The following is a 10,733-nucleotide window of genomic DNA, read 5'->3' as shown; positions in this document are numbered from 1 at the left end:
GTTTGAAGTGCAGTAGCCTTGCTCAGTTTGCTTCATTGTGCGTTTTTAACGATTAGTATTGTAAATAGTCGATTATTCTTAGATATATTTGTCTACAATACTGACGAATGATTTAGCTATTAAAAGCAGTTTTAAAGGTGGTGTATTTTTTTCTCCTGAATCAATGCACTGTCTGCTGTAGTGTTCGTATTTTGTTACAGGTGTGAGTCAGGGTTTCACCTGTTTGTCAAACACTAGTGCTCAGTGGTGCTGGACAGACGTGTAAACTCCCCGGGAAACACAGGTAGACGACTATTGTCGACTAGAGGTTTTTTCATTGAGTTCCCTGGCATGTTTATCATAGACTGTGTCAGGAGGTATTTAAACATGCCATATGCGTTCTACAGATGTGTGACATACAAGTAAACGACTACATGTACTGTCAACGAAGGCTTAGTTTTATTTACTTTTTTTCTGGCATGTTTACCATACACTGTAGGATAAGGTGTTCAAATATGTCATTTGCCAACTACAGAAATGCGAAATAAAAGTAAACGACTTTTGACAACCAAAGGTTTTTTTTTATCGAGTTGCCCTGACACGTTTAGTGGTTTTGTAGACTTTTGTTCACAGGTGTTGCTGTCATTTCGCATCTGTGAAAGGGAATCTTTGAGAACGGCTTAACCTCTACTCTCTCTATTTTTTTTTATTGCTTTTTAGTTTTTGAATGAGTAGTTAAAACCACTTTGGCCTTTAAAATTGGGGTAGATTTGTCATTGTAAGGAGTCAGCAGTTTTAATCATGTTAACTACGGATGAGGAAGCCCGTCACAGAACTGTAAATTTTTTTGCTTCTTTGTGTTACTTAACTATTGCTTTCCAATTTGTTTTTATTAACCTTTTATAAAATAGCTCTGTCTAAAGACATGTTTTCTGCGTGGCTTAGTTCTGGACAGATTTTTTGGAAAGTTGGAAACAACCTATTTTTTAAAATAAAATTATTTTAAAAGGTAATTCTTTGTAGATCTATATACCTTTGTAGATCTTTCTTGCTTCTTCGACTTTTTTCTATGACACGAGAAAAAAAGCGAAGTGTTGTGAAAATTGAAAGGCGAGTGATAAAGGAGCGAGAAGAATCGTCAGGGTTGGCAGAGAAAAAAGAAAAGAAAATACTTTGAATTGATTACACTGTAAAAATTAGGCATAAAATTTTTTCAGTCAGAAATCAAATATTCTTATTGCCAACGAGACAGCCGAGCCAAGAGGTGAGGCTGTCGAGGCGGCAGAATCATAGAGCCGTGTGCGTATGAGTGTATAGGCAGAGAAAATCTTAAGTTCTGCGTAAGGGACTTTTTTTTTTGACCATATTTGGGTGTAAGTAAACCCCATATTTGGGTTGTATTGTTCTTCCCAAACTGGTTCCCAGTCTCTCACTCCTTGCTAGAGAGCAAATGACCAAAATGGCGTCCACGCGGCTCGCTGTTAAAATTTTCAGTGTGGTCATTCATCCCTTTACCGATAAATACACCTTTAGGGAATTATAAATCGAAAGAGAATACCCTACAGAATATTCGACCGCCGAAAAAATGAACATCAAGGTCTTCAAAGCGATGAAATAATCTTTCGACTTTGGAGTCCTTTGACTTACGATCGAAGAGAGACATGAAAATCAAAAGCGGACTGTTGACTTCAAATAGAGTTTTCTTGACTTATGAGAATGCTGAAGTCGGGTAAATGCTTCCTTTTTAGTATTGATTGTGTTTATAGTAATTGTTTGACCGATGATTTATTCCAAATCAAATACCGTTTATATTTTATTTGGCACGCATTTTCGCTTCGCGTAGGAATAACATCAATTCAATGCGACGCTCACTAAAATTACTGCATGTCAAAGTTTTTTGCTTCTAACGGCAAATGTAATGTTAACTTGAATAAAAATTTTGTCTCCAAATAATCCTTGACCGTTCAAGTTTTGTTTTCTGTTCAAATTTTTCAAGTTTTGCGTAACTAAACATGACACTTCGCATGCAAAACTAAAATCTGACCCGTGCATTACTGTCTCTGATTACTGAAAAATATTTTTAAAAAAGCATCTTAGCAGTTTTGATTTTGGGATTTGATTTATAAGAAGTTCTTAAAATGCAAATATCCCTTTTGTGGACGGAAACATTTTAACCATCGCGTGTTGTATTTAAAAACAGTGATTAAACCTCATTTATTGCCTACATTTTGTGACATTTTAACGTTGAAAAGAATTTAAAGATTTGTCAAGAGTTATCAATCTGTCAAACCCGTAGCTTGCGTAGCAGACATCTGTGTATGTTTTTTAGTGTGTTTAAAAGAGTGCGCGATCGCGAGAATACGCGTGCTGGAAACTACGGCGCCTGCTACGCAGGCTATCAAGCCAGTGTCATTTATGAACACCAGAGAAATAGCACTTTTTTCGCAGGTTACCTAAAATACAATTTACCATATCAGTGGTCATTTCAAATATAGTTCTATCAAAAACCATTCAATATCTGTTCTTATGAACAAACATGAGTATTTCGCTCGTTGGCACTTACCGATAGGTACAACTAGTTACACGATCACTGAAGAACGATTACTTAGCCACCCAAAAACATCAATCATCCTTTTCACGTCATTTTACATCGCCAGTTTTGGATAAGACCAGAAGTCTGTAGCTCCTAGACAGCCGGTAAGATTCATGCACACTTGCTTCAGCTAATATGGTCACCTATAGTGCTTGTCGCTATAGCTTTGAGACCCTGCTCACTTATAAATAGTGTTCTATTTAATTGCACCTCTGTAGTGTTCAATCACTTTTGAACTTTTGGTTTTTAAGCAGAGTCAATTCTGACGGACCTGTTTTCTGTTTCATAGTTTCTTTTACTCTCTCGATAGTTTGAAGGTCATCATCAACAACCAAATTGCAACTCGTGTTTAATAATGTTTTTATAATCTCATCACACATAAACAATCGCTCAAGGGATCCAAGGACTAAAAATGTTCAACAAAAAAGATGACAGCTAAAACTTATCACAGCTAAACTTTAGAATATCAGACAAAATTGCAGTTTAAAGTGAAAATAATAATACTGTTTGTGCTTTTGATTAACTTTTTACTGATGGGACGCGATTGTTAGTGTGGGTCAGGTGTGTTTGCAACCAAATAGTTGATAGGATTGAGCTGATGCTGTTCTCTCGGTACATGGCAAATTAGAGGGGTCGGGGGGCATGCTCCCCCGGGAAAATTTTAATTTTCAGAACCTCAGAAATGCTATTTTAAGCTTGAAGGAGTGGACCATTCAACTGGATTACAGAACTGGAATGCTGTCTCATAGACCAGGTTTCATATTCTTTATAAAAGAATCATAAATGCCAAATAAGGACAATAATAATTTTAATTATTTTTTATTGTTAAATGCTGTTAAAAACTACCGGTAAGCAATACCATTCTGTTAATTTAAGCAAAACAATTTTTGATCATCTACATACCTACATTTAAAGCTCGAATATATACAAGCAAAGATGGACATAAAAATCCAATGTTTTGGAGTTTTCATGATGCCCTTTTTAAGGTAACTAATGATGAACTTTATGGATTGTCCCTGTAATATGAGGGACGGGGGGTAGCCAAGTGGTAAGTGTGCTGGACTCCAGATCAAGAGGTCCGTGTAAGAGCCCTAGGCAGGGTAACTGTGTTGTTTTTTTAGACAAGACACAGTGCCCCTCTCCACTCAGCCATGACTTGCATGGGTGCCAGTACAAGCACTGGTACTGACGCCCACACAGCTCACAGCTTTGCCACTTGAATTTTGCAATACCTATTTCTACATTAATCTCATGGATTTTAGGGCAAGAAAGCGATTGGTTGCAGTCAAAAAATTTGGAAAATCTATTAACTTGTTCAAACAAAAAGTGGAGGGGCACAGGCCTACCCAATCCCTTCCTATTTTAGAATCTCAAAATTGTATAATTTTTTACAAAGAAGTGTTGCCTCCATTTATCACATGGTAAAATATGCATAACAAGTGGGAAGCCTGGTGCACCAGACTCGGGATTGAATGATTCAGGTTCGAGCCCTGGCCTGGGCACTTGTGTTCTTGGGCACTTTTCTCTTGAACTGCCTCTCTTCACCCAGGTGTATAAACAGGTACAGGCGAAATACAACGCCGGGGGATAACCCTGCGATGGACTAGCATCCCAAACTATGATTTATTTCGGTTTGCTGTTGGCTACATAAAAAATTACAGGTTCCTGAGGAATAGTCCAAATTATACCAGTAAAAATTTGAATTTTCAGAACCTCAGTAACACCTATGGATATGCACTATTGTAGATGCTGCCATTAAAAAAATAATTGTTTATGTAAACTCTTGTTGAGTTTTGAACCTGCTTGGAGTGTTCTTAAGAACTGTCTCCCAAGTCGATGTCTTATCATACAAATTCAATAATTTTAACAGCCAGAGTGCTAATCTTATTTTTGGAGCTCAAGGGAGCATGTACTTCTTTTAACACAAAAAGATCTGAACGGTGTAAAATATAAGTGGGTTTAGACATTTAGAAGCCCAGTTCTTTCATAACGCAGGGATATTGGAGCAGTTCAGAAGGAATGAAACCCATGGATGATCTCAAGGATGTGGCTGTATGTATTGAAACAGAATAGGTGCACATATGGGAATAGTGGCTGTTGTGTAAAAGGGGCACTTATTGGTGTAGAGGAGCTTGCTAGAATAGGGGCGCTTATTAACAAAAAACACATTCAAAAGGAGGGGGTGCTTATTAGAAAGATGTTTTTGGACTGGAGGACACTAAAAAATTGAATCATTACAGTATGCATACTGAGAGTTAAGGAAAAAGCTCATGCAGCCCTTATCTCTCAAGTCTAGATGACTCTGACTTATTCTTATTCATGCTGAGGAGGCAGTGTGGCAGAGTGGTTAGGGTACTGGACTTGATTTTCCAAGGTCCTGGGTTCAAGTCCCGTTCTGACCACTACAGGAGTTTTACGGTAGACCTGAGTTCAACTCCTCGGCCATGCTTGTAAATAGCCAACTGGTTTGCCTCCTGCCAGTTGGGATTTTTAAACTTGTTATGTTTAATTTGAAATATTTGTTTCTAAAGTTTGAATGCTCAGCCCCATTAGCACTTGTACTAAATCAGTTACCGAGGATAAACAAATGTTATTTCTTTTTACCTTAAAATCCAGGGCTTCATATTCACGTGTCATTTTGAATTTCAAAGACTAAGATGACTCAAGGAGTTACTTAGATGAAGTAACTTCTACTGTCCAAGGACTGCCAGCTAATGGTTCACCATTGATTCCAACTACTATAATGTGTTGGCCACAAATTTGTGGTGTATAGGTCACTTTGTATCTCCCATCCTTACTGTCTTCAATCTCTCTTTGTATCTGCTTCCCTGTAGGACTGTAAACACTGACTATAACTTTATTATCTGCACAGTAAAATCCTTCTCCCTTCTGATCTCTTGTGACGATTGTAAAGCAAATCTCATTACCAACCTTGGCTTCTGTTAAGAAATCGTCGTCAAGGAAAGATTTTGAAGGGTCGGTGGAACGAACTACAATTTCACCCAAGCCAAATTTCTTAATTATTTCAGCAAAATCCTCATTTGGAACAAAGTTAATTTCAGGTGGTTTAAAACTGTCATCATCTTTAACATCTGTTATAGCTTGCTGATACTGCTCTGCAAAGGTAATGTGTTCTTGCAGAACCGGAAGAGGCAAATTACTTTGTAGTACCTTTTCCCCATATGTAACAAAATCTGTTAACACGGCTAAACGTGATGCCTGCTTTTCTTGCTGTGCTGCAAATGCAATTTGCTGTTCATTTCCAAGGTTATCTAACTTGGCCAGGGCTTCCTGTTCATATAACTTCAATTCTAGAATTGCTTCTTCTACATTCTTGTGAAGTTCTTTTTGAATTTCCGAGATATCCAATTTTACTGTAGCAGCACCCTTTTCTCGTCTTTTCACCTCTGCTTCGCATTCAGCTAATCGTGTTTTAAGCTGCTGTACAGTACCCATTATGTTCAATTTGCTTTGCTCAGAGGCACGATCGACTCCTTCGATGTTGTGTGTGTTGTGAAGTTCATCAACACACAGATTACATATACAAACATTACAGTCGTGGCAAAAATACTTCACTGGTTGCTTGTCGTGATCTTTCTGTCGACACATAACGGTACTGTTGATAATATCATCAAAATCCTGTTCTTTTAAGTCATGGATCAGTACAATGCGATGAGCTCGAGTGGATCTGTGACGTTTGTGCTCAGCTTGACAGATTTCACACAAGAAGTGCTCGCACTGAAAGCAGTAACTCAGTAAAGTTTTGCTCTGGTTGCAGTTCCAACAGATCTGTGTGCCAGATTTGGCAACTCCCAGCGACACGATTTCCCCCAGTCTATTTAGATAAATAGAAGTAGGAAGATCCTCAAATGTTCCTTCACTGGGAATCTTGACAGACGAGTTGCAAACTACGCAGTTGATATGCGATTTGTTGTCTTTTTCCGCCTCCATCGTCCTTTTGTTAAGACAGTTTAGACAAAAAGAATGCTGACAACGTAGAACTTTTGGTTCTTCAATTGTTTTGGAACACAGAGGGCATTTGGCTTCCTTTCTCAGCCGCTGAAAAAGAGCAGAAGTTTCTTCACCGTCAGCTTGAGCGGTAGCCATGTTATAGCGCCCGCGTATGTCACGAGATAACGTCACGTGATCGCGTGACATGTCTTTACACTCACGCTGTTTCTTTTGTCATAGGTTGCGCGAAAAAAGAAACCTCGAAATTTTTTTTTGAAACATTCATTACTCAATATTCAAGAGTTTGAAACATTAAACTAGGCAAACATATTATATTCAATAAATGCAGATCGGCTCGGAAGAATGCAAACGTTTCGGAGTGGGGATATGAGGGGGATTATTCTTGGTTTTCACGTGACGTCATAAAAAAAACCCAGAATTGCGAGACCTATGATTTTTAATCCTTCACTGGTTATCAGATGTCCAAAATATACATCTTCTTGAAGGTTTTCAGCTCGGTAGCATCCGCCGTCTTTAAGAAATAACATTTTGAATTTCGGAGTTTTGCGCCACACGACATCAGAATGGCCGCCTGAGGCGTAGACTATCTTGTAAATTTCTACAACCTGTAGTATTCTTGATTTGTTTGACTCAATAGCTTTGCATTTATATTTTGCAGCACGTGACAGTATCGTTACTTACATGGCAGTAAAATCCCCTAGGAACACCTCCCTAATACGCGTAGTTGACTCGGTTCAAAAGAGACCAAAATTCATATAAACTCTACCTCTGTAATACGGGCACCTCCATAAAACCGACACACTTTGCTGTCCTTTTGATGTCCGCATTAAAGACGCTCGACGTTGGCACAGAACAAATGTTTAATGGACAGTCTTTTTGACTCACCAAAACAATGAAGAGGAATACAGCTGTGGAAGGGACTGATTTTATTGTAAACTCACTCTTAGCAAACCTATTTACATGTTTAATTTACAAGAAACCCCCCCCCCCCCCTAGTGGCTCAATACGACATACTAGAATATTGGGGGGCAAATTTTTCCACCAGATGGATTAACTCGTCGCTGGTGTTAATCTGGCCATAACTATCAGATATAACAAACAGCGCGGGTTCGATAGCCGACACTTTACATAGAAAAACAGGATTTTGTATTACACGTGCACAATATCCACCAAAGAAGGGGTGGAACTGGTTTTCTCTCGTCTGCGCAGGCCCAGCTGATCACGTGATGCGGTTAGAGCCTCGATTGCACGCTGCCTTCTGAGTTTCTTTTTCCACTGAAAGGCGAGGTCAGCGGCTTCCGTGTGATCGGACGAGGCATCTTGCTCGGGTGGACGGAGACCCTTAAAGGTTGCAAGAAACATTGGATTTATTAGGATTCTTTTCTCAGTAAAAAAACTAATAACGGCACGTCATGTTACCTTCACACACGCAGCCTCGGCTGCTTTCAGAGTTTTCACAACAGCTTGCATAAGATTTTGTGCATTTTTCACGAGCATTGCGTCCGCCTGCAAAGGACAGCAAAGAAACAGATCAGTTAACATATCTTTCCTTGAATTATAGATAGGACAATCAATCATCGAGTCTTCGCTACTTACTGCACAAGCTTGACTAAACAAGCGACTCTCGAGTCCCGTTGCTGGATTAAATTGAATTGGTTTCAAAAACAACAAAAATAGCCGGAAGTAAAACATCAAGGATCTCGTTGAGAGCTAGACATGAGCAATTCAGTCGGAAGTCCGGTATTTTCGGACTTCCAAACAGAATTTTCTAAGGTTCGCTCGTTTCACAGCCACCGGACAAGAGGAACGAAGACTCTTATCTGGGTACAAGATTGGGAGACAGCTTTCTCGACACCAGAGCTCTTCTCTTTTGCGCATGGTTGTCGCCGTCAGTCACGTGCAAAAGACAGGAGCTCTGGGGTCGAGAATGGGGGGACAGTATTTAGATACGCACGCATGCGCTGTTTTGCGGTACATTCTTTGCTCAACCTCGTCCCCAGGATAGCCCTGGGGACGAGGTTGTTCTTTGCTCACTGTCGCGTGACAATTTTCATTTCCTAGGGTCTGCGCATGACAGTTTTATGAAAAGTAGAAGAAGACATTTCAACCATGTTCAACTTACCGAAATGTCCGAGGGAGTCGCTGCTTTAACAGACGATATGATTTTCAGCTGTGTACTGATGGTTGGCAGGTATTCCGCGTAGTACAGCAAGTCACTTTTACTTCTGAACAAAAGAAACAACAGAAAGATAACCTACTGTAAAATGCATTCAACTGAAGATAAAAGAGAAACGAAAAGTTGAGGTCGCTCATTTTACTACCTTACCTTTCGTCAACACTCTGTTCAGCAATGACGTGAGCAAACTTGAGGATAAATTTGGCGTTGGAGGCGATAGCTTTTGCTGTGTTTATCATTTCCATTTTATTCTGTCAAAGACGAGAACAATACTTTAATAGAGAGCACTACACAATTACAATGTTTTTCTTTCACGAGAGATAGTCAACTCGGCTACAAGTCGTTGACTATTCGCTCCTAAAAAAAAAATCGAGAATACACTCAAATTTATAAATAATGAATGATTTTGCGAACAGAGCTGGGAAAATGACAGAAACTCTAAAGAAATCAGGAAAGCTGCCAATGACAAGGATTATTATACAGCAAAACATAACACCTATGGGCACATAATACATGCCTTGGTAACCATTTTAGCTTGCGCCATCGCGTCCCGAGTACTGACAATGACCCATCGCCACCCATATTACCTGAAGTCGGTTTCGTCCTCGAGCTAACTTGGCGATCTGAAGCATTTGTTGAGCCATTTCCTTAGCCACCATGACGATTGAATTGTTCTCTTCTTCCCATTTGTCTGTTTCTTCTTGCAGTAGTTGAGCGGCGAGCTGAATCAAAAGATGGTTCATAAGCTCTCTTAGTAACTGTGATATAATATTTCAGTACTGTAGGAGGCGTGATGACCTAATAGTTAGTGCACTCCGGATCGAGAGGTCCTGGTTCGAGCCCTGGCCGGGGACAAGACACTGAAATCTCATAGCGTCTTTCTCCAACCAGGTGCATGAATGGGCAACAAAGACTAACTTGATAGATACCAGAGGGTAACCCTGCGATGGACTAACATCCCATCCAGGGGGGAGTAGCAACACTCTTAGCCGTTTCAGTCCTAAGGGCTTCAACTGGTTCTAGTCCTTGAGACTGGCTGCTCCAATCTTCTTGGGTTTGTTTTCCTACTTCAGATATACAACCTTACAATAAACACTCTTTCACTATACTTAATACGTCATCAAAGCTTCAGGAAATTCAGTTTACCTCAATGGACTTGGAGCTTTTTCTCGCCCTCAGTTCCTCAATTGATGTTGATTTCCACTCGGGCTCACCGCGAGTAAGCCCCGAGATACTCGCAGCTTTTTGTCGGTGATGGGGAGAACGAGCCGCAATTCTAGCCCTGTCGAGGGACTCGGCCGAGGAAAAGCGTTGATGGAGCTCATCAACCAGGGCCTTTCTCATGAGGTCCGATTCACTAGCTGATCCCCAAGGCCCTCGCAGACGACGAGCCTCTGGAGCACTTTCGGTGTCGGAAAATGAAAATGATCTCTCCAGGGAATCCGTTCTCTATTTCGGAAGAAAAAAAGTCTTTCAGTACTGTTGTTGTACTAAGCCGTAGTTTAACTAGCAAGGGTTTTCAAAGGCTAGCTTTTCCACAATCATTATTTAAAAAAACTAAGGAACAAACTGACGTTTTGATGACTTAATTACTTGCGAATAAACCTTTTATGCCTTCTCTGGTTGCGCATCCGGGACGTGGGCGTCCGGGGCTCGAGCCAATTTCGTGAAAGCAATTACCTTCTCCCCGTACACTTCTCGATTTTATTGTATTTTTCTATGTTTCGCAAAGACAGTTTTATACCAGAGGGCATAGAAAGGTTTACACTTTTCAGCTAACCGTTTTTTTTTTTTTACATATTACGCTTTTTACAACACAAGCAAAAGTACTAATATCATAATGTTTTCCGTGGGAAAAAAACGACACAAAATCAAAAGGAAACGAAGAGTGTAATTTGGATTTAAAAAGTTTAACCGGTAAAAAGGATCACTTTCTATAAACCCAACAGTATCAAGAGATATTTAAAAGTATTGGAAACTAACAAAAGGAGAGGTAGAAAGCTTGACAATAAA

At 39.8% G+C, this 10,733-nt stretch overlaps 2 protein-coding genes across 2 annotated transcripts; both read right to left on the bottom strand.

The window, feature by feature from the left end:
• Positions 1 to 5,242: 5,242 nt before the first annotated feature.
• LOC144640922 (E3 ubiquitin-protein ligase TRIM71-like) lies at positions 5,243 to 6,679 on the bottom strand. Its single transcript, XM_078499981.1, has one exon. It carries the CDS (start codon positions 6,677 to 6,679, stop codon positions 5,243 to 5,245), a length of 1,437 nt encoding a protein of 478 aa, XP_078356107.1.
• Positions 6,680 to 7,455: 776 nt separating this feature from the next.
• LOC144640921 (vinculin-like) lies at positions 7,456 to 10,650 on the bottom strand. Its single transcript, XM_078499980.1, has 6 exons — positions 9,867 to 10,650; positions 9,308 to 9,442; positions 8,871 to 8,971; positions 8,667 to 8,769; positions 7,964 to 8,050; positions 7,456 to 7,885 (listed from the first exon to the last, which is right to left on the bottom strand). The coding sequence occupies exons 1-6, from the start codon at positions 10,062 to 10,064 to the stop codon at positions 7,694 to 7,696; spliced, it is 816 nt and encodes a 271-aa protein (XP_078356106.1). The 5' UTR covers positions 10,065 to 10,650; the 3' UTR covers positions 7,456 to 7,693.
• Positions 10,651 to 10,733: the final 83 nt, after the last annotated feature.

Source organism: Oculina patagonica, unplaced genomic scaffold (genome assembly GCF_052425735.1).
Source record: "Oculina patagonica isolate OP01 unplaced genomic scaffold, crgOcupat unplaced561, whole genome shotgun sequence".
NCBI classification, from domain to species: domain Eukaryota; kingdom Metazoa; phylum Cnidaria; class Anthozoa; order Scleractinia; family Oculinidae; genus Oculina; species Oculina patagonica.
The sequence above is the reverse complement of the archived record's forward strand: the minus strand, read 5'-3'. Positions and strand labels throughout refer to the sequence as shown.

Coding starts and splice junctions, on each gene's coding strand:
- LOC144640922 (XM_078499981.1), bottom strand. CDS start 6,679: ATGGCTACCGCTCAAGCTGACGGTGAAGAAACTTCTGCTCTTTTTCAG.
- LOC144640921 (XM_078499980.1), bottom strand. CDS start 10,064: ATGAGAAAGGCCCTGGTTGATGAGCTCCATCAACGCTTTTCCTCGGCC. Junction 9,443..9,866: donor AAAGCTCCAAGTCCATTGAG/GTAAACTGAATT, acceptor CTTTTGATTCAG/CTCGCCGCTCAACTACTGCA. Junction 8,972..9,307: donor GAGGACGAAACCGACTTCAG/GTAATATGGGTG, acceptor CGTCTTTGACAG/AATAAAATGGAAATGATAAA.